Consider the following 21,333-nt stretch of genomic DNA (forward strand, 5'->3'; position numbering starts at 1 on the left):
GTGGAGAAGGCTCAGCTCATGAATATTAATGAGGTGACGCTGCCAGACGTTGACGTGCTGTGGATGACCATTTCCGCCAAAAACATAAGATGAAAGCTTGTGATTAAAAAAATATTTTTTAAGTCATTATAATGACAAATTTTCTCGAAATAATGACTTAGTGTCCCAAAATATTGTTTTAGTATTTTAAAATAATGAATTAGTAATTTAAAATAATGACTTAATATTTCAAAATAATGAATTAGTATTTAAAATGATGACAGACTGTCAAAATAATGACTTAGTGTCTCTAAATAATGAATTAGTATTTTTAAAATAATGACTTAGTATATCAAAATAATGGCTTATCTCAAAATATTGACTTAGTATTTTAAAATGATGAGAAACTGTCAAAATAATGACTTATTTCTCTCAAAATAATTACTTAATATCTCAAAAATAATGAATGAGTATATCAAAATAATGGCTTAGTATTTTAAAATGTAGAAACTGTCAAAATAATGACTTAGTGTCTCAAAATAATGACTTAGTATCTTAAAATAATTGCTTATCTCAAAATAATGACTTAATATCTCAGCAGCTGCTTCTCACCATTGAGCTTTTTCTCCTCTAATTTCTTAATTTAACTTGTTTTGTCGTTCTTTTCTTTTCTTGCTTATTTATTAGATCTTATTTTGTTCTTTTACTGATGCCTCTTGTTGTTTGCACTGTCCCTCTTTGCTGCTGTAATCCTGCAAACATCCCCGCCGTGGGGACCAATAAAGGATCATCTCTTTATCTTATAAAAGGACCACTTCGTCCTTCAGTTCATCACAAACATTCAACACCATCACATCTGGAGACACAAACACTCAGATCATTAAATCACTTCTACAGCCGAGATAAAGAAAATACTTTTATTGGAAAACAGACGAGACAGCGAGGAGGTCAGCCAGATGTGTGCGTGTGTGTGCGTGTGTGTGTGTTCAGAAGCCGATAGAGAGCAGGATCACAGTGACGTTGTCGGCGCAGCCTCGCCTCACCGCCTCACTGGCCAACTGTTGGCAAGCAGCTTCAAACTTCACCTCCTCCTCCGTCAGCCCCGACCTCGGCTCCACGCTCTCCTCCTGCAGGATAATAACTCCAGTTTATTACAACTCTCGTCTTATTTTGGTAGTTTTTTAACGTTACTAACGGTGCGATCACACCAAGAGAAAAGCAAACATTTAGAAAGTTCTGCAGTTATAAAGAGCGTCTCTTCTTCTTTGATTTCTGAGCGGAGCTACACACGACGGACATCAGAGATAATAATATCATGAGAGACTGTAAGTTGCTGTGAATTTAAAAATATAAATATAAATATATATGTGCTTCATGTGTGTTTGTTACTCTTTAACCTCAGACAATAAAAAAAAAAATTTTTTTTAATAAATTTGAGTAATTTCTCGTTAATTTATGACTTTATAATCTCAGACAATATAAAAAAAAAATAAAAAAAATTTCAATTATTTTTTTGGTATCGTAAATTTGTTATTTTTCCCCGTAAATATTCAATTTTCAGGACAATATTACTTTTTTTTGTTCCCCTCTACAATGGCTCTAATACGCTGTCGTTGTTATTGTCTTATTTGTGAACAAACAGAAAAAGATTTTTTTTCCTCTACTGATGTTAATCAGTCAGCTCAGCTTCATAATCAGAGACACTGACCGCTGACATCTGATCGAGTTATGACTCTTAGAAAGACTCACAGGTGGCAATCACCACCAGCTGCCTCTAAAAGCTTATAAAACAACAAAATCACAAATCCAACTCAAAAATGAGACTAAAACTTTACTGTTTTTTTACTAAATGACTAAAAGTAGACTACAACTAACATATTGTCTTCAAAAAGCTAAATCAAAATAAAGCGACATCATCGCCCTGCAGACCCACAGACTGAGACGTACGGACGGAGATTGATAAACTCTATGACGGCTGCCAACATTATTAAAATAATAGTCCACGTTTCTAGTATTATATTAAATAATATTTGTGTATATTGTTTTAAATCTGAAGCTAGCCAGCTGGTTCCCATGGCGTTACAGAGGATAGGCTAGCTAACGTTAGCTTTGTAACATGAACCACTGCGTAGGGTCATCACTTCGCTGTCGTTTAGACTTGTGCTTGTGTACGTCTGAAACTGTGGGTGTCTGCAGGGCGACGTTCCTCTGATAAGGCGACAGAACATGTGACGTGACTGCACAGGAAGACTGTGAGCACAACTACAACTACATGAAGAACGACAGATGAAGACCTGAGCTGTAATCAATCCTCCTTTAAAAGAGGAGAGAGAGAAACCTGCAGGATGTTGAGGACGAATTTAACGGTTTCATCAGCAGAAAACACTTTGAACAAACCGTCACAGGCCAGGATGATAAACCTGCAGACAGAGAGAGAGAGAGAGAGAGAGAGAGAGAGAGAGAGAGAGAGAGAGAGAGAGAGAGAGAGAGAGAGAGAGAGAGAGAGAGAGAGAGAGAGAACAAACAAACAGAGAGAGAGAGAGACGTCAGCAGCTGCAACTTCCTGTTTCTGCAAGAAAACATCACCACCCAAGATGAGATTAAACAACCTAGATATAACGTGTTCATCAGGGAGCTTTACAGAAGCTGGGAGGTGGAGCCAGGCTAGCTGTTTCCCTCTGTTTCCAGTCTTTATGCTAAGCTAAGCTAACCAGCTGCACCTTCATAAACATGTGTAGAGTGTAACCAATCAGCGTCTGTGGTTGTGTTCTTGCCTGTCATTGGCTGTGAGCTGACACCTCCTCATGTCGGGGGATGAAATGACTCCACAGCGTTTGTACTGACCGTCTCCGATGGACCGGGACACCTCGAGGACGCCTAGCACCCGGCCGTCCCTGCAACACACACACACACACACACACACACACACACACACACACACACACACACACACACACACACACACACACACACACACACACACACACACACACACACACACACACACACACACACACACACACACACACACACACACACACACACACACACACACACACACACACACACACACACACACACACACACACACACACACACACACACACACACACACACACACACACACACACACACACACACACACCGTTAAACGTTAGCTTCGTCCAGCAGCAGAATAGATATAGAGAGGTAGAATATGTAACTGTTCCTGCATTAAAACAACAAGACCGATGTTCTATATTTTCTTGAGTTGTGTGCGTTTTTCAAACCAGAGAAATCTGTGATTTTTAATCAGGGTAACAGTATCGGGTATCGGGTCCAATACTGTGCTCATGTACTCGTAAAACGGCTCCAATACAACGGATCCGATACCACTTTACGGCAGCGTGACGTTAACTTCTCGTCACCATCTTTCGGGTCCTATCGCATGCGCTCACGCTCCACCTCCCCGACGGTGTGGGTGAGACACGCCGGTGGTGCGACCGACCCCTCCGGCTAGGCTCCATCCTAACTGGAGTGTTTGTTTGTAGGTGGTGTACCTGACGGTGCCTCCCGCTCTCTGGATCCTCATCCTCTCCTTGTAGATGGTCGGGTTGTGATCGGTACTCAGAGGCAGAGTCAACGACCTCCTCCGTCCGTCTGCTCCTCCCGTCGCCTCCATCCGACACAACACCGCCTGCAGACACACACACACGCACAGGCTGACAGCTTGTCCTGCAGACGTTCATCTGACGGGTATTTAAGGTCATACATAGAGCACTCTGTTAGAATCCCAGCGTTACCCTGCTGTCTCCCAGGTTGGCCACGTACACCACGTCGTCCACCACCAGCACACAGGTCGCCGTGGAGCCGTCCTTCCACGCTGGCTTCCTGTTGCACAATACAGAGAGACGACTGACGGAGGCTGAATTATTCTCCATTAACATCAGAGAGCTGACTGATCTGTGATCATCTCCTGGACGTACAAACCACTATCACTGGATTACTGTGAGACTGAAGAAAACTGATGATGTTTCTGAAGCGTCTTCTTTCTATGATTTCTGAGAGGATTTATAGACATTTATTCATGATCAAATCTTACAATAAGTCTAAAAAATGACTTAAAGTCTGCCCTGTGACGTTGTAACGTTGTAACGTAGCAACGTAGTGACTGCACAGCGTTTGTATTCAGGGTTTCTCTGTGAACTCTTACTGGCTGGAAGCTTTCTTCAGGAAGTCGTCATCCGTCTGCCTGAAAGTGTCCAGGAGACATTTCCTAATTAGCTTGTCCACATTCTCCGTTTCTCCTGAAAGAGACGACACGTTTCAGCCGTTAAGGAGGCAGCGATCCGTTTCATCCTGTTCATCTTCAGAAGAGAAATAACTAACTATTTATAATCTAATTTAATACGTTTTAAGACCTAAACAAATAAAATGTAAAACTCTTCCCACAGCAGAACGACTGCACATTAAGACCGGGCGACATTTCATTAATATGGATATTTTCTAGGACTGTCAATCCATAAAATAGTTAATCGCACATGTTTTATCTGTTCAAAATGTACCTTAAAAGGGAAGTTTGTCAAGTATTTAATACTCTTATCAACATGGGAGTGAACAAATATACTGCTTTATGTAAATGTATGAATGATAAAAATACAAAAAAAAACCCACTTAAAAACTTCAAAAAATACAAAAAAAATACTTCAAGGTAATTTAAACTACAAAAAAATAAAAATAAAAACACTTCAAAACAAAATTTCAAAAAACATGAAACTAAAAAAAAATTAAAAACTTTTAAAAAAAAGTAAACAAAAAAAAATAAAAACATTTTCGAACGTTGTTCGGACATTTCTCAGAATTTTTTCGGACTTTTTTCTGATAATTTTCAGACATTTTTTGAACAAAAACCCTCACACATTCACATATCTGGAGGTCAGAGGTCAAGGGACCACTTTGAAAATGGACATGCAAGTTTTCTAGTTTCATATGACACCAGGATCTTCACTCTATCTTTAAAACTGAGCCGCTACAACCTAAAAATCACAAGTTGCGTTAAAGCGTTATAGAAATTAGTGGCGTTAAAACAGATTTTTGTTTCCTTGTTATTGTTCAAATCGGCGGGACGAGAGCTAGTTACCGTTAGCTGCTAGCAGCCGGTAAGCAGCACGGAGTTAACAGCTAACGCTAACTAGCTCTCCTCTCCTTATACACTGTATTAATAATCTGAATCTGTAAAGTAACTAGTACTCTAGTGGAGTAAAAAGTACAATATTTACTCTGAGATGTAATGGAGTAGAAGTAGAAAGTAGCAGAACATGGAAATACTCAAGTAAAGTACAAGTACCTTGAATGTGTGCTTAGCTGTTAAAGATGGATACCGGTCGATGACACATCAGTGAAACGAGTAAAATAAAGACACGTGGTGATTAAACGGCGGACTGTCCCTTTAAAACTCACCGCTGGGGAACTTCTTGGCCAGATTGTGGTGGAGATGCTCCGCGGCGAATCGAGAGGCTCGAGCTCCGCCGTGACCGTCAAACACGGCGAAGTACGAGACACGAGACCTGCGGGGACACAAAGGACACGTCAGAGAGACGAAAAGCTCCCTCGCTCCGCTGATGATGACGACTTCCTGTTGGACTTACACTTGTCCCGGCAGAGCGGACAGACAGCCGCTCATGTCCGGCAGCAGAATGTGAGCGTCCTGCATCTCCTCCCGCTCGCCACGCCTCACCGCCACGTAGCCTTTCAGCACGGGGAGGCCTGGACGACGACACACATGTCAGTCTTTAAACACATCATGTGTTCATGTCATGATGTACTCTACTCTGTTCTACTGTAATTAGAGGGAGAAAGAAACAAACATTGTGGTGGAAGAGCTGAAGACCTTCTTTACAAACTTTCTTGACCTCCTCCTCCTCTTTTATATCAGCGTAACACTCGGCGTCTTCTCGTTTTCGTTTTAATCTCTTCTCCTCCTCCTCCTCCTCTTCTTCTTCTTCGGTGTCCTGTGGTCGAGCTGTGACCGCTGCTGGAACTGGACCTGAAGAAGAATCAAACCAAACTGGTGAGGAGCAACAAAACGCTTCATGACGGAGAGAAAATCCTGAATTTAAAAAAGGTACAAAATGGTTTGTTTCCATTCATATTAAAGCTGAAGCAGAATCATATAAACGCTCCAATACGCCTTCAACGCCAACGCCAACACCAACGTCATTTCTTTCCACACTAACGCTGACTTCCATTTTCTCCACTCCTATTAATCCTCCCATCGTTACAGGATCAAGTTTCAACTAATGTGAGAATCTGTCACCGGTACACTTTACTAGAGCTGAAAATAAATAATGGGCAACTATTTTGATAATCGATTTGTCAGTTCAGTAATTTTTTAAAGCAAAAATAGTGAAACAATTCCAATATCTTCTGATTCCAGCCTCTCAAACGAGACGATTTCCTGCTTTTCTTTGTCATATATTATTGAAAACTTAATATTTTTGTGTGTTTGGTCGAACAAAACGACATTTGGAGACGTCACGTTTGGCTCTGTGAAGTTGTCATGGACATTTCTTGACATGTTTTTTGCTGTTTCATAGAATACACGATTATTAATTAAAAAAATGATCAGCAGATTAATCAATAATGAAAACACTCGGTAGTTGCTGCCCTACACTTTAACCTTTATACTATTTATTTAATGTTACTTCCTGTTTATAGCTGCACACATCGTAGTATACATATATATTTATTTATTTATTTATTTATTAAACCATCACAACAGTATAAGTATTATATATATATATATATATAATATATATATATAATATTTATGTGCATTACCTGTATACATAATCACAAATAAAAAAGTTTTTGTCTTTGCCAAACTTTATTATGTTAATATGTTTTATTACATTACTATATTATATTTATATCATAATTCTATATTTATCATCACTACTTAATCACATTATATATTATTCCACCACTCTCACTTTTAACTTAATTTGACTTTAATTGCTCCTGTATAGTTTATATACTTCTAATTATTTATTTTTTAAACTTTATTTATTTATTTGTATTTATTTCTGTCCTTGTGCTGCAAAACCTTATTATGTTATCTTATAAAATATAACATGAGGTGAAATGTACTAATATAGTATATATATATATAATATATGATATAGTGCAGAAAATAAAATATAATATCTAGAATAGTATTCATCATCAGAACTAAAGTCTCTCCATTCACAACATCCTGGTTTTATTAACATTAAATGGCTAATTGGTCTGAACTCACCTGTGCAGGTGTGTGTTGGTTCTGGCAGGTCGTCGAATAGATCCATTCTGCTCAGGTGCTAACCAACCAGCTAACTAGCCTAGCCTAGCCTAGCCTAGCCCAGCCTAGCCTAGCCTCTCCCAGTCCAGTCCAGCCAGCCCAGCCTAGCCTAGCCTAGCCTAGCCCAGCCTAGCCTAGCCTCTCCCAGTCCAGTCCAGCCCAGCCCAGCCTAGCTTAGCCTAGCCTAGCCTAGCCCAGCCTAGCCTAGCCTCTCCCAGTCCAGTCCAGCCAGCCCAGCCTAGCCTAGCCTAGCCTAGCCTAGCCTAGCCGGTTAGCTACCTGTGTGCACCTGTGCACGGCTCAGAGTCCGTGCGTGAGTTAACGTTGATGAGTTGACGGTTAAAATGTGTGAAACGTTTCATTAAACACGTTGAATGATTCTCTCAGTCCGCCGCTCGTTCATCATTTAGATCATGTAGCTGCAGAGAGGAACCAGGTTAGCATCAGGTTAGCATCAGGTTAGCATCTGCGTCACAGCACTTCCGACAGCCTTCACAATAAAAGCCTCTACCACACTATAAAGAGCAGTGATGAGAACATCTGAAAAATAATATAATTTATAAGAACTTATTAACTTATATATAAATAATACAAAATATTTTTTTTAATTAATCAATTAAATAGATTAATCGATAAAGAAATAATCGTTAGTTGCAGCTCTGAAAATTAAGCTGCTTTTCTTTAAAAATGTTTTGTGTTTTCAAACAATAAAAACAAAAATAAAATAAATAAATAAATAATAAATAAATAATAAATAAATGACTCGTGAATCATTTAAAAATCATGTTTTTATTTTAGAAGCTTTAAATCAACTAGTCAGTTAATAAAACTAATCAGCAGCCAATAATTGATCAGCTCTGTTAAAAAAACAACAAAATAAAAGTCCTCAACGTTAAAACCTATTTGATCAACAAAATAAAAGTTCTCAACGTTAAAACATATTTGATTGACAAAAATAAAAGTCCTCAAAGTTAACATGTTTTTGATCAACAAAATAAAAGTCTTCAACATTAAATCGTCTTTGGACAACAAAATAAAAGCCCTCAATGTTAAAACGACATTGGTCCGTCTTCGTCGTCGTCGTCATCCTCCTCCTCCCTGGCTGTTGCTATGGTAACCAGCTCACCTTTAAGGTAAACCAGCACACACTGAAACACACATCACACTCTGAGAAAAAGTTCACATTAAAAAAAATATATTTTTGTTTTAAAAAAATAGATTGAAAATCCAAACTTTATGTAAATCTGAGCAGGTTCAGACGACGACGGATGATGACGATGATGATGAAGGCGGTCTCAGAGCGACGACACGTGTTCAGGCCTTGGCGTCGAGCATCTCCAGCAGTAGTTTGTGGAGCGGGACGCAGCGGTGGCGGTGCAGCCGCAGGAAGGCCTGCACGGCGCGGTCGGCGGTCTGTCGCAGCAGAGGGAGGCTCATCAGCAGCCGACCCGCCCGCCGCTGCTCTCTGCGGGACGACTCGTACTCCTGCAGCGCCTCGTGGAGCCCGTCCTGGAACCGCTGCACCGAGTCAGGACAGTCCACCGGGTCGGCGTCTGAGAGAGGACGCAGAGAGAGCGGGAGAGAAGACGTTAGGACACTACTAGTATACTTCTTTTAAACTTCAACATAAGAGAGTATACTTTCAGTTTACTTTTTATGTACTTATTAGAGATATACTTAACAAAAGTATACTTAAGTATCCTTAGCTTATACCGACAAGTGTACAGAAAAGTCTAAGTATACTTGACTTATGCTGAAAAGTATACAGAAAAGTATATTTGACTAAGTACTTTAAGTTGACTTCAGATAACTTACAAGTATACTTGCAGGAAAAAATATTAAACTAGTTTACTGAGAGTACTTTAAAGTGCACTTTCGAGAGGTCGGTAGGAGGGAGATCAAAGAAAGGTCAAGGTCAGCCTGTGGGTGTTTGTACCACACACACACACACACACACACACACACACACACACACACACACACACACACACGCACACACACACTCACACACACACACACACACACGCACACACACACTCACACACACACACACACACGCACACACACACTCACACACACACACACACACACACTCACACACACACACACACACTCACACACACACACACACACGCACACACACACTCACACACACCCTCCCCGTGTCCTCCAGACAGTTAACTAACAGTTTATAGATCCAGAACCGAGTCCATCAATAAACTTTATTGATCCGAGGCTCAGACAGTGGGAGACTGACCAGACTTCAGCTGGAAGTGTCCCATCATGCACTGCTTCAACAGGAGTGTCTGATGTTATTATTGATCAGTGTTAGCATTGTTAGCATTGTTAGCATCAACAACAACTGATCCTGCTGTTCTATATGATCTTCTTCCTCTGAGTCACAGAGCTCCATTAAAACACATCAGTGAGTTTCACTGTGTCACCCAGGGACACGTTCCTTCATCACCATGAACCTAAAATATATATATATATAATAGAAAATAAAATAACAAAAAAACACTATTAAGAAAAACAAAAACTTTAAACTTAAAAAAATACTTAAAAAAAAACTTAAATCAAAAAAACAAAATCAAAAAACATGAAAACTAAAATAAATCAAAAAACTTAAATTAAATTAAAAACTTAAACAAAAATAAACGAAAAACAAATTCTAAAAATCTTTAAAAAATTTAAAAAACATAAACTTAAAAAAACAAAACATTTAAAAATTATTTAAACATTTTTTTCACTTAAAATAAAATTCAAAACTTCAAAAAAACTTAAACTAAAAAAAAACAAAAACTTGGGTAAATATGCTGCATTATGCAAATGTATGTATAAAGTTATTATTGGAAATCAATTAACAAAACAAAACTATGACAGATATTGTATGACATAACATGGTTGGTACCGATGGATTCATCAGGTTTTCTAGTATCTTATGATACCAGGATCTTCACTCTATCTTTAAAACTGAGCCGCTGCAACCTAAAAATCACAAGTTTTGTTAATGCGTTAAATAAATGAATGGTGTTTGTGTTGAGGTGTTATTAACTTTGACAGCCCTAATCTAAAGTTTATCTGCATCATATCCATACAGCGAACATCCAATAACTTCTATATAATATTTCTACTTGATGATATTTTTCTATTCGTGTTTTGTGACAGTTTTTTGTTCTCAAAGTTTCTGGGTCTAATCAATACCATGATGCTTCAGCTCCCAGCCTCTGATCGATGTCAATAACCACTCCTCTGGGATCAATAAGTTCAGACCCCCCCCACCCCCCTCCATTCTCCTCTCTCTTAATTGTAAATCAATATGAGTTTTATTCATGTTGCTGTTTGTGTGTCAGAGGCAGCTGCCTCCCTGCTGGGAGCTCTGAAGGTTTCAGGTTAACGGTTTAATGTGATGTGGTCTCAGGCTGCAACCACACTAACGCGGTTTACTACACAGTACTATTACTACAACGTTTATACAAACTAGTATTATTAACCAAATGCACTTAAAGTATCGAAAGTACTCATTATGCAAAATGACCCATTGTGAAATATATTCTATATGTATTATTGGAATATTATTATCTGTATTCATGTAAGCAGCATTTTACTGTTGTCAAGGCTGATTTTAACTACTGTTAATATACTGTTATGTAGATTAATTTATAATAATGCGTCATATTTTTTTAATCAGTCATGTGTTGGATTTTAGAAACGTACATATTTTTTATGTAAACTCTTTATGTTAGCTGTCAGATAAATGTAGTGCAGTAAAAAGTACAATATTTCCCTCTAGGGTGTAGTGGAGTAGAAGTATAAAGTACCATAAAATGGAATTACGCAAGTATAAGTACCTCAAAACTGTAGTAAAGTAAAGTACTTGAGTAAATGTATTTTGTTACTTAACTACTCACACAGATGTGTGATACATACCATGAGTACACCTACTGAAATGAGCACAAATTAACACAGAGCTACTGATTTACAGTGTGTATAATATACAACAAGAAAATGCAAAATACTTGACCGAGATGAAGACGGCCAAAAACAAACATGGTGACGGCCAGAAACCAAGATGGTGACGGCCAGAAACCAAGATGGTGACGGCCAGAAACCAAGATGGCACTAAATGTGTACTTTAGTACAATACTTGAGTAGATGTACTTAGTTACTTTCCACCACTAGATTTGATACATATACACATATTTTGTATTGTTGATAGACGTCTCTGCTGGCTCATATCGTGTGTGCGTGCGTGTGCGTGCGTACCAGAGTTAGCGAGAGCCATGGCCTTCAGCGTCACGACCTCCTCGGGGCTCAGGTTCATCGCCTGGTATTTCGCCGTCAGGTGACGCAGCGCCTCGTACAGGTCGGCCAATCCCGCGGCTCGACACTGAGCCTCGTCCAGCCGCAGGTTCCCGGCGAAAACAAGCTCCTCCCCAGCCGCGCCCTGCGACCGCCAGGCCACGCCCACCAGCAGCGCCTCCATCCAACCGCTCTGCAGCAGCGACATCTGGTCGACCAATGAGAGGCCGGAGAAACCTGAGGGGGGGCGGGGCAGAGCAGGTGTCACTCACATTAAATATCAGGATAATCAGGCCATAAGGAAACCAGCCAATCAGAAGCCTTCAGGTGATGTGGGCGTGTACCTGGGATCTGTTTGGCCCAGCCAATCAGAACCAGCAGCTCCCGGTTCAGGAGGTCACAGAGGGTCAGCAGGGTCCGCAGGCTGCCGTCATTGGTGGAATCATCCTGATTGGCAGCCAGCGGGGCGGGCTCCGTCAGCAGCAGGTGGGAGACCACCTTGTTTCCTAGAAGACAGTCAGTGATTCATATTTAATAAAATCAGGTTGTTATTATCTTCATGTTGGAGCTTCAGGTGTGAACTCACTGCTGCTGACGGGGTGACTGTACGGCGCTCTGCTGTATAAACCCAGACCCGTCTCCACCCGCCGCTTGTACTTCTGCCGTCCTCCTCTCACTCGGTCCATCCGAACTCCTGCAACACAGAGACCACGTTCACAACCACAGCCTGTGATACAGTAGGTCAGATTAAAGACACATGAAATACCACTAATGGTGCAGCGACAACTTTTCTCAACTGTCTCTTTGATATACAAAGAGCCTCTCTTAGTAGTGATTTTGAGTCTCTTTGGAGTCATTTTGTGTCTCTTTGTGGTTGTTTTGAGTCTCTTAGTGGTTGTTTTGTGTCTCTTTGGAGTCATTTTGTGTCTCTTTGTGGTTGTTTTGAGTCTCTTTGTGGTTGTTTTGTGTCTCTTTGTGGTAGTTTTGCATCTCTTTGTGGTTGTTTTGAGTCTCTTTGTGGTTGTTTTGAGTCTCTTTTGTGGTTGTTTTGCATCTCTTAGTGGTCATTTTGTGTCCCTAGTCATTCTGAGTCTCTAGTCATTTTGTGTCTCTTTGTGGTTGTTTTGAGTCTCTTTGTGGTTGTTTTGTGTCTCTTTGTGGTTGTTTTGAGTCTCTTTGTAGTTGTTTTGTGTCTCTTTGGAGTCATTTTGTGTCTCTTTGTGGTTGTTTTGAGTTTCTTTGTGGTTGTTTTGTGTCTCTTTGTGGTTGTTTTGAGTCTCTTTGTGGTTGTTTTGAGTCTCTTTGTAGTTGTTTTGCATCTCTTTGTGGTTGTTTTGTGTCTCTTTGTGGTTGTTTTGAGTCTCTTTGTGGTAGTTTTGCATCTCTTTTGGGTCTTGGTGGCCTTTAAACTGAGCTCTGTGACTTTCCAATCAAAAAAGTTAACATTCACTTCAAACAGAGGCTCAACAGCACTGCAAAGACTCATGGGAAGCCTCTGTGACAGACTGACGGACAGACGGACAGACGGACAGACGGACGGACAGACGTGACGTACCCTCCCTCATCATCCCGGCCTGGAGACATTTCTGGAAGCGGCAGGCCTGACAGGCTTTCCTCCTCCGCTTGGTGATCTCACACTCGTTCATCACCGGACAGCTGTACTCGATGTTACCTAGGCAACCATAAACAGGAAGGACAATGACATCACATCCTCACTCAGTGACACAGTTATTTTGAGTGTAATGATGGATCAATAAATAATACAAATAAGGGTTTAAAACGTATATATATTTATTATAATTAAACAAATTAAATGTCCTCTTTGCTTCCGTGGATGTGTTAAAATCAATCAGATGTGACCGATCAATCAATCAGTCAATCAATCGTCTGAACGCTGGGATGCTGTTTCTCTAGTCTGAATCCAGCAGCTGATGTGTGAGCTCATAGCTTCACACACTAATCAATGCAGTGACTGCTGCTGTATTGATCAGCTCCGCCTATTAGTTCACTTATTGATCAACACACACACACACACACACACACACACACACTGTGGTTCTCACCTTGGATGGTCCTCTTGAAGAACGCCTTGCAGGCCTCGCAGGATGCCACGCCGTAGTGATACCCGGAGGCGAAGTCGCCACACACCAGGCAGAGCCTCTTGGGCCCCACAGCACCGATCGCCGTCAGGTAGTCGCCCCTCAGGATGGAGTCCACCTGCAACGAGGAGACACACTGAAGTCTCTGCTGCTGTCTGAACATTCATCATCAACTCTGCTCCCAAAGCTCAGAGCCCATTGGTTCCTACTGAAGACGTCGAAAACACAAACATATAGTTTCACTTTGAAAACAGCTGCTCACTTTTTATCAGACAAACAGGAGGAAATAGTGACTTTGTTGGGGACTAGTTTCAGCGGCGGATTAATCCACATGTTGTGCTCTAAAGAGTATTAGTGGCAGCAGGACGGTGCCACAAATACCACATATTTGGCCATCTCCATCTTGGTTTTTGTCCGTCGCCATCTTGGTTTTTGTCCGTCGCCATCTTGGCTTTTGTCCGTCGCCATCTTGGTTTTTGTCCGTCGCCATCTTGGTTTCTGGTCGTCACCATCTTGGTTTTGAGCTGTGAAACAGACAATAAAATAGATAATAAACTTTCTTCACCTGTGCTGAAAACGAATCCGTCTGCGACATCGAGAAACGCACGGAAGCCTCCGACACCACGGCGCTGCCTCCGACGCTTCCTCCGCTGGAACTAGATCCGGTCGGGGAGTCTGGCTCCGGCGCTCCACAGAGGGGGCTGTAGGAGGAGGAGGAGGAGGAAGAGGAGGAGGAGGCCGGGCTGGGGAGGAGGAAGGCCCGGTGTGAGGGGCTGAGAGCGGGCGTGGTGTCCAGAGGGAAGGAGGGACTGAGGGAGGAGGAGTGGAGGAAGGAGGCCGGAGACTGAGCTTCATCAGCGGGGCACGAGGAGGAGGAGGAGGAGGAGGAGGAGGAGGAGTCCAAGAGGCTGAGGAGGAGGAAGAGTGTGAGATTAAACAGCTGATGGACGAATGAAAGATTGATCATTGTAACAATGAAAAAATTAAATCAATGATTATCTAAAATATTTGATTATATAAAATTGAATTACGGCTGATACATCATCAGATTTTTTAAACTCCCAAAAAAAGATTCAGCATCTGTACCACAAAAGTACTACTTCTATATCTATTTCTATATACTTCTATAACTGCCACTGATCTAAAAGTACATTTTAGTCCTAAAACTACTGGTGGAGCTGCTGTTATAGTTGCATAAATGACAATAAACTATTTATAACTTCTTCTAAAAGTGTTGGAAAAGCTGAACAACAGAAGATGTAGAAAAACACAGACATAAATAAATAATAATTTAAATAAATAGAGATAAATAATAATTTAAATAAATAGAGATAAATAATACATAATAATTAATAATGAACAAATATTGAGTTGTTGTTAGTTTCTCACCGCTGTGGACTGATGAAGTGATATTCGTCTGTCAGACTGAAGTCCTTCAGCTCCATCCTGAACCTGATCTCAGATCAGTGAGTCTCACAAATCCAACAAAACTATCAAATAAAAACCTGCCTCAGCGGTGCGTTCACACGCTCAGCTTTCAGTCAGTAAAAAAGGCTTTTCTGGTGGTGCTTAAAGGTCCTAGAGGACAGTGTGGGAAATAAAGTTTCTGTGACCTCTGACCTGGTGTTTCCTGCAGAGAGGAGACAGAGAGATGGACACAGACAGACATCTGAGGCTCGGAGGCGTCTGCAGCGTTATTTATCCGTCTTATCTGAGGGGGCGGCGCCGAAAGGATCAGCCAATCAGCACTCAGCATCACCAGCCTGACTTCTTCTATCAGGTCTATTGATCAGGACAGTGACAGATGTAGGACACGTCTGAAGCTCCTCTCAAACATTAAAAACATTTAATATTATTATCAATAAAAATAAACAGTCAAAGGCCGAGTTTTGTGCTTTTATAAAAACATTTAACAAATTAATGTTGACTGAGAGCCTCCTTATTATTATATTATTATTATTATTATTATTATTATTATTATTATTATCATAATACAGAGAAATAAATGTCAAAAGACAGGAAGAGCACACTTAAATAAACAAAATAAAATAAAGGAAAATAAATCATAATTATAACAATTCATGAATTTATCGAAAAAACACAATAGTAGTAGAAATAGTAATAATAATAATAATAATAATAAAAACATAATAATAAAGTCATGGCAACAATAATAATAATACAACAACAACAATAGTAATACTAATACTAATAACAACAGCAATAAATAATAAATAATAAATAATAAATGATAATATAGAAGCGAATGAAAATTAAAAACTAAGTTAGTTTCATCAAACAGCTGAGTCCTCTGTGTTGTTTCAGGGAATCTTTTAAATACCGATCTTGATTATTTATAGACAAATAAATTAAAATATAATAAAGGGATTTAGTATTTCTCCCCAGCGTCTTATCCTGGAAATCTATAAATATTCTGGAAGTTCCATAAAAATAAAATGCGAAAAGTTAAAGGATAAGATATATATATATATATATATATATATATATATATATATATATATATAAATATGTCATCAGATAGTGCGAAGTAGAAATTTGACCTCAGTATTAAAAAGATTTACAGGAAAATGTGATTTTTCATATAACCATAATAAAAACGACTAAAAGGAATATCTTATCTTAAAAATTAAATAAATTAGAGCTGTCAGAGTTAACGCGATAATAACGTGTTAATGCAAATTCATTTTAACGCCACTAATATCTTTAACACATTAACTAATTATAGTTCACTGAGTGTGTTTCTGAGAACATGTAATGTAGAAATAATCCTGAAGTTGAATCCGTCTTTATTTTAGATCAACAACGGTTCGTTTAAAAGTTTCTAGTGAGTTTCCAGAGGCGGTGAGTCGCGTCGGTCGCCCATGATTTGCATAAAGTAGCCTAGACCTCAACTTTATGCAAATAAGGAGCGGCCGACGAGACGCCCCGTCTCTCGAATCGTGCCGCCACACTCCCAGAATGCATTGCACGACCGCTTAGACAATGAATGGGAAGCGTGGAAAGGACGGAGGCTGTGGATACGAACCAGGAGAGAGCTGAGGATTAACAGCTGTGTGTGTGAGAGAGGATGCTGAAGCAGCAAGATGCACTCCCACACACTCACACACCCACACACACACCCACGTCACACTCACACACACACTCACACACCCACGTCACACTCACACTCACACTCACACTTACAGCGTCCTAATCTGCCCCTCAGATGTTCAGGCTGCTCAGATCAGCCTCACCTACATCTGCTGTTTCATAAGAGCTACATAACTACACCTGTCTGTCCCTCTGTCCCTCTGTCCCTCTGTCCCTCTGTCCATCTGTCCATCTGTCTCTGTCTGTCCATCTGTCCATCTGTCTCTGTCTGTCTGTCTGTCTGTCTGTCTGTCTGTCTGTCTGTCTGTCTGTATATGAAAATGGCCGACATGACAGCTCCCCAAAAGTGAGGCTAAAACATCTGGATCGCCCCCTGGTGACCGGCTGCAGTACAGCTCATAAAGGACACACTTACGCACTGACAGCTGTTGTTGCCTGTTGGGCTGCAGTTTGCCATGTTATGATGTGAGCATATTGTTTTATGCTAAATACAGTACCTGTGAGGGTTTCTGGACAATATCTGTTTTTATTTTAGTTTTTAAGTTTTTTTTAGTGTTATGTTTTTAAATTTTTTTTTTAGTTTTTTTTTTTAAGTTTTTTTTTTTTTTTTTTAAGTGCTTTTAAAGTTTTTCGTTTTTTTAAGTTTACGTTTTTTTAAGTTTTTTTTTAAGTTGTTAAGTTTTTTTTAGTGTACGTTTGTTTTTTTAAGTTTAGTTTTTTGTTTTGTTTTTTATTTTCTATTATAATTTATGTTAATGTAATATAGAACAGCAGGATCAGTTGTTGATGCTAACAATGCTAACAATGCTAACAGTGATCAATAACATCAGATACTCGAAGCAGTGCATGATGGGTATTAAATACTTGACTAATCTCCCTTTAAGGTACATTTGTGATTAATCGCGATTAAATATTTGAATCGATTGACAACCCTAATTATTATATTATTGATCATTATATTATTCTGTCTGTATTACCACCATCTCATTTATTAAGTTAAAGTTGCCTCAGTTCCAAATAAAGTATTATTATTATCCTGGTTTTAAGAGTAGTGACGTGTATTACAGTATTCATGTGGTAATATAATGAAGGTGTAACGACATAATGTTGGTCTGGTGTCATTTAAAGACAGTTTATCAGTGAAATGATCCTCGAGTGCAGAGAGATAATCTGAGTAAAAATATCCTGAGATAAATCTGGATTCACACGGTGAAATCCCCCGACGGCGTTCCCACAAGCTGACCTACTCACCTGGATCAGATCTGGGTCATCGGCGCTCTGAGTCAACGCCGCCGTCACATCACACCACGGCTCTCTGCAGGCCTCCACGGTAACACCTCGTATTACATTACACAACCGAGAATAAAAAGAGACAATAAATACATTATAAAAACTAGTTACCTCCATGTTTCCTCCTAAATCCTGTTGTTTAACCCCCGACCGTCCACAGGTCTGTCTGGCTGTTCATCATCATCATCATCACTGTCACGTGTAACTGAAGCAGTTAAAACAAAGCAGCTAACAACAAATGTTTCTCTGTGTTAATGAAAATATGCTGAACAGCTTATTTTAACAAACATACCTGCAGCTTCCTGTAGTGTCGTGTCCTCCGGTGTGACGTCATCACTCATCAGGTTATTAAGGAAAACATTTACTGAACCCCACGTGGTTATTAATCCTCTCTGAAACCAAGATGGTGACGGCCAAAAACCAGGCAACGTTCTGTTATACGTAGCAACAGTCTGCTATACGTAGCAACGGTCTGTTATACGTAGCAACGGTCTGCTATACGTAGCAACGGTCTGCTATACGTAGCAACGGTCTGTTATACGTAGCAACGGTCTGCTATACGTAGCAACGGTCTGCTATACGTAGCAACGGTCTGTTATACGTAGCAACGGTCTGCTATACGTAGCAACGGTCTGCTATACGTAGCAACGGTCTGTTATACGTAGCAACGGTCTGCTATACGTAGCAACGGTCTGCTATACGTAGCAACGGTCTGTTATACGTAGCAACGGTCTGCTATACGTAGCAACGGTCTGCTATACGTAGCAACGGTCTGCTATACGTAGCAACGGTCTGTTATACGTAGCAACGGTCTGCTATACATAGCAACGGTCTGTTATACGTAGCAACGGTCTGTTATACGTAGCAACGGTCTGTTATACGTAGCAACAGTCTGTTATACGTAGCAACGGTCTGTTATACGTAGCAACAGTCTGTTATACGTAGCAACGGTCTGCTATACGTAGCAACGGTCTATTATACGTAGTAACGGTTTGTTATACGTAGCAACGGTCAGTTATACAGAAATAACATATTGTAGAACGCCGTGATCGACCAATCAGAATCGAGTATTCCACAAAACCGTGTAATAAACGGATGTATTTTTTTTTCTCGGTGGGTCAGAACTTGACAGTGGGGTCAGTTTGTAATCACACTCGTGTGTGTGTGTGTGTGTGTGTGTGTGTGTGTGTGTGTGTGTGTGTGTTGGACCAGGATACCTGCGGTGGAAGTGAAAGCTGATATTCCGCTGGCTCACAGTTTCAGCCTCAGTACTGGGTGAACCTGTGTAATCCCGTTAATGCTGCCTGAGGGTGAAGCTGTGAGAGAGCGTGGACAGATTGGCCTACAACACAAAGAGGCTTAGAGAGACCTGGATCCACTTTAACAGCAGCATTAAGGTTATGGAGCCAGCTGGAGGATCACAGACGATTAGCACCAGAGAATCACCCGAGGTGACTCAGTACACACGGCTAGCTGCTTAGCAACATGCTAGCACAGATTCACAGTGGTGGAATGTAACTAAGTACGTTTACACAAGTACTGTACTTAAGTACAAATTGGAGGTACTTTACTTGAGTTTTTCCATTGTATGCTACTTTCTACTTCTACTCTACACCAGTGGTTCCAAACCTAGTTTCGTTGTACTTAGAAAAGCTGATAGAACTCGTCAGTTTCACCAAAATAAATAAAATGATGAGAATTAAGTGAATGCAAATACATTATATACATTATTTTATTTTGTAATGACTTTTAATCTTACAAAATATTCTGCTTAAATCCATATTTGTTGGCGTTTAGCCTTTCAAAAACATTTCCACTGTGGTCATAGACCTATGTGCTCTCCCATTTGACACACACAAAGGACACATCTGTATCAACGGGGCGGTTTAGCAGCAATCTAACAAGACCATAAATTACATTTATTTATTTATTTATAGCAACGGTCTGCTATAAAGAAATAACAGACTAGAACTCTGTGACTGACCAATCACAATCGAGTATTCAACAAGGCCGTGTAATAAATAAATGTAATTTATGGTGTTGTTAGATTGCTGCTAGACCGCCCCGTTAATACAGGTGCGTCCTCTGTGTGCTTCAAACAGGAGAGTAAACAGTTTTTCGACGGCAGTGAAAATGTTGTTTTTGAAAGGCTAAACGCCAACAAATATGGATTGAAGCAGAATATTTTATTAGATAAAAACATGTTGTGAATTTTTTTAATTATCACATCTATCTTTTTCAATAAATTTAGACTTTCTTTAATGAACAGAACTCGTCAGTTTCGTCAACATAAACAAACTAATGAATGTGATCTTTTTTTTGTAACGACTTAATTAATTTACTATAATAGTGTTAGAGCCGAAATGATTATGTGGTTAAATAAATGTAATTTATGGTTTTGATAGATTGCTGTTAGACCGTCCCGTTAATACAGGTACATCCTTTGAGTGCGTCAAGCAGGAGAGTAAACAGTTTTTTGACCTCAGTGAAAATGTTTTTTGAAAGGCTAAACACCAACAAATATGGATTGAAGCAGAATAGATTTTGCTACTTATTAGCACTTTTTAAACACAGATTTTGTATAAATTATCCAGTAAGTGTGTTATTATGATTAAAGTTATACATGAGCAAATCAATTTTGACAACCTCAGAGCAGATAAATCCTGGAGCGCCCCCTACGGGGAGCCCTAACCCCAGGTTGGGAACCACTGTCCTACATCTCAGAGGTAAATATTGTACCATTTACTCCACTACATTTTGCTGACAGCTATAGTTCCTTCCTGTCCAGGTAAAACCAGGTATCTCCAGATGTTGAATGTTTGTGATAAACTGAAGGATGAAGTGAAAATCCTCCTCTTCGTCCATCTGGAGCTAATTAAACTGTTTAAAAAGCCTCTTGGATCCGCTGGAAAATGCATCGTCACAACGCTGAAAACATCAGATATGTGGTGCTCACAGGACAGATGATGATCTTATAGACCATGATGCATTGCTGCAGATTAAACTAGCCAACGGGATATAAAGGAGTTCAAATGCAACATTAATGCAGAAACATCAGATAGATAATAGGAAAACACTGATTACTGCTACATCTATACTTTTACTTTAACTACATTTAGCTGATAATACTCACATACTTTTACTGCAGAAAGGTTTTGAATGCAGTACTTTTACTTGTAGTGGAGTATTATTAGAATGGTATTAGTACTTTTACTGCAGTAAGGTTTTGAATGCAGT

The 21,333-nt window shown here is 39.8% G+C and overlaps 3 protein-coding genes across 9 annotated transcripts in view; all 3 read right to left on the reverse strand.

Annotated features, from left to right (window-relative positions):
- LOC141771028 (arf-GAP with coiled-coil, ANK repeat and PH domain-containing protein 2) overlaps positions 1-14 on the reverse strand; it is a 26,058-nt gene extending 26,044 nt beyond the window's left edge. For both annotated transcript variants that reach the window (XM_074640892.1, XM_074640891.1), the window contains exon 1: positions 1-14. This exon is cut by the window's left edge and continues 387 nt beyond it. The gene's annotated coding sequence lies outside the window, so the exon portion shown is untranslated.
- Positions 15-882: 868 nt separating this feature from the next.
- Positions 883-7,793, reverse strand: ilkap (integrin-linked kinase-associated serine/threonine phosphatase). 6 transcript variants are annotated; one of them, XM_074640899.1, is made up of 11 exons: positions 7,533-7,793; positions 7,256-7,334; positions 5,849-6,004; positions 5,607-5,724; positions 5,419-5,525; positions 4,172-4,265; positions 3,762-3,849; positions 3,519-3,655; positions 2,754-2,873; positions 2,318-2,399; positions 883-1,106 (listed from the first exon to the last, which is right to left on the reverse strand). In XM_074640899.1, the coding sequence occupies exons 2-11, from the start codon at positions 7,299-7,301 to the stop codon at positions 966-968; spliced, it is 1,089 nt and encodes a 362-aa protein (XP_074497000.1). In that variant the 5' UTR covers positions 7,302-7,334; positions 7,533-7,793; the 3' UTR covers positions 883-965. The 6 variants fall into 6 exon arrangements, with proteins under 6 accessions (XP_074497000.1, XP_074496997.1, XP_074496998.1 ...); XM_074640896.1 differs by having other exon boundaries at positions 7,256-7,344; XM_074640897.1 differs by having other exon boundaries at positions 7,256-7,379; positions 7,528-7,793.
- Positions 7,794-8,169: 376 nt separating this feature from the next.
- On the reverse strand, positions 8,170-18,635 carry esrrd (estrogen-related receptor delta). The gene is made up of 10 exons (XM_074640894.1): positions 18,389-18,635; positions 18,058-18,143; positions 15,085-15,477; positions 14,261-14,603; positions 13,660-13,813; positions 13,152-13,268; positions 12,183-12,290; positions 11,941-12,102; positions 11,561-11,833; positions 8,170-8,847 (listed from the first exon to the last, which is right to left on the reverse strand). Exons 3-10 carry the CDS (start codon positions 15,138-15,140, stop codon positions 8,609-8,611), a joined length of 1,452 nt encoding a protein of 483 aa, XP_074496995.1. The 5' UTR covers positions 15,141-15,477; positions 18,058-18,143; positions 18,389-18,635; the 3' UTR covers positions 8,170-8,608.
- Between the last annotated feature and the right edge of the window lie 2,698 nt (positions 18,636-21,333).

The sequence above is a fragment of the Sebastes fasciatus genome, chromosome 7 (assembly GCF_043250625.1).
Source record: "Sebastes fasciatus isolate fSebFas1 chromosome 7, fSebFas1.pri, whole genome shotgun sequence".
Classification (NCBI taxonomy): domain Eukaryota; kingdom Metazoa; phylum Chordata; class Actinopteri; order Perciformes; family Sebastidae; genus Sebastes; species Sebastes fasciatus.

Excerpts from the sequence above, each read along its gene's own strand:
- ilkap (XM_074640899.1), bottom strand. The coding sequence starts at position 7,301 with ATGGATCTATTCGACGACCTGCCAGAACCAACACACACCTGCACAG. Across the intron at positions 5,725-5,848 it reads CAAGAAAGTTTGTAAAGAAG|GCCTCCCCGTGCTGAAAGGC; the intron begins GTCTTCAGCTCT and ends GTCGTCGTCCAG. Across the intron at positions 5,526-5,606 it reads TCCGCTCTGCCGGGACAAGT|GTCTCGTGTCTCGTACTTCG; the intron begins GTAAGTCCAACA and ends GTGTCCCCGCAG.
- esrrd (XM_074640894.1), bottom strand. The coding sequence starts at position 15,140 with ATGGAGCTGAAGGACTTCAGTCTGACAGACGAATATCACTTCATCAGT. Across the intron at positions 14,604-15,084 it reads CACTTCATCAGTCCACAGCG|CCTCTTGGACTCCTCCTCCT; the intron begins GTGAGAAACTAA and ends CCTCCTCCTCAG. Across the intron at positions 12,103-12,182 it reads CAGTCACCCCGTCAGCAGCA|GAAACAAGGTGGTCTCCCAC; the intron begins GTGAGTTCACAC and ends ACTGTCTTCTAG.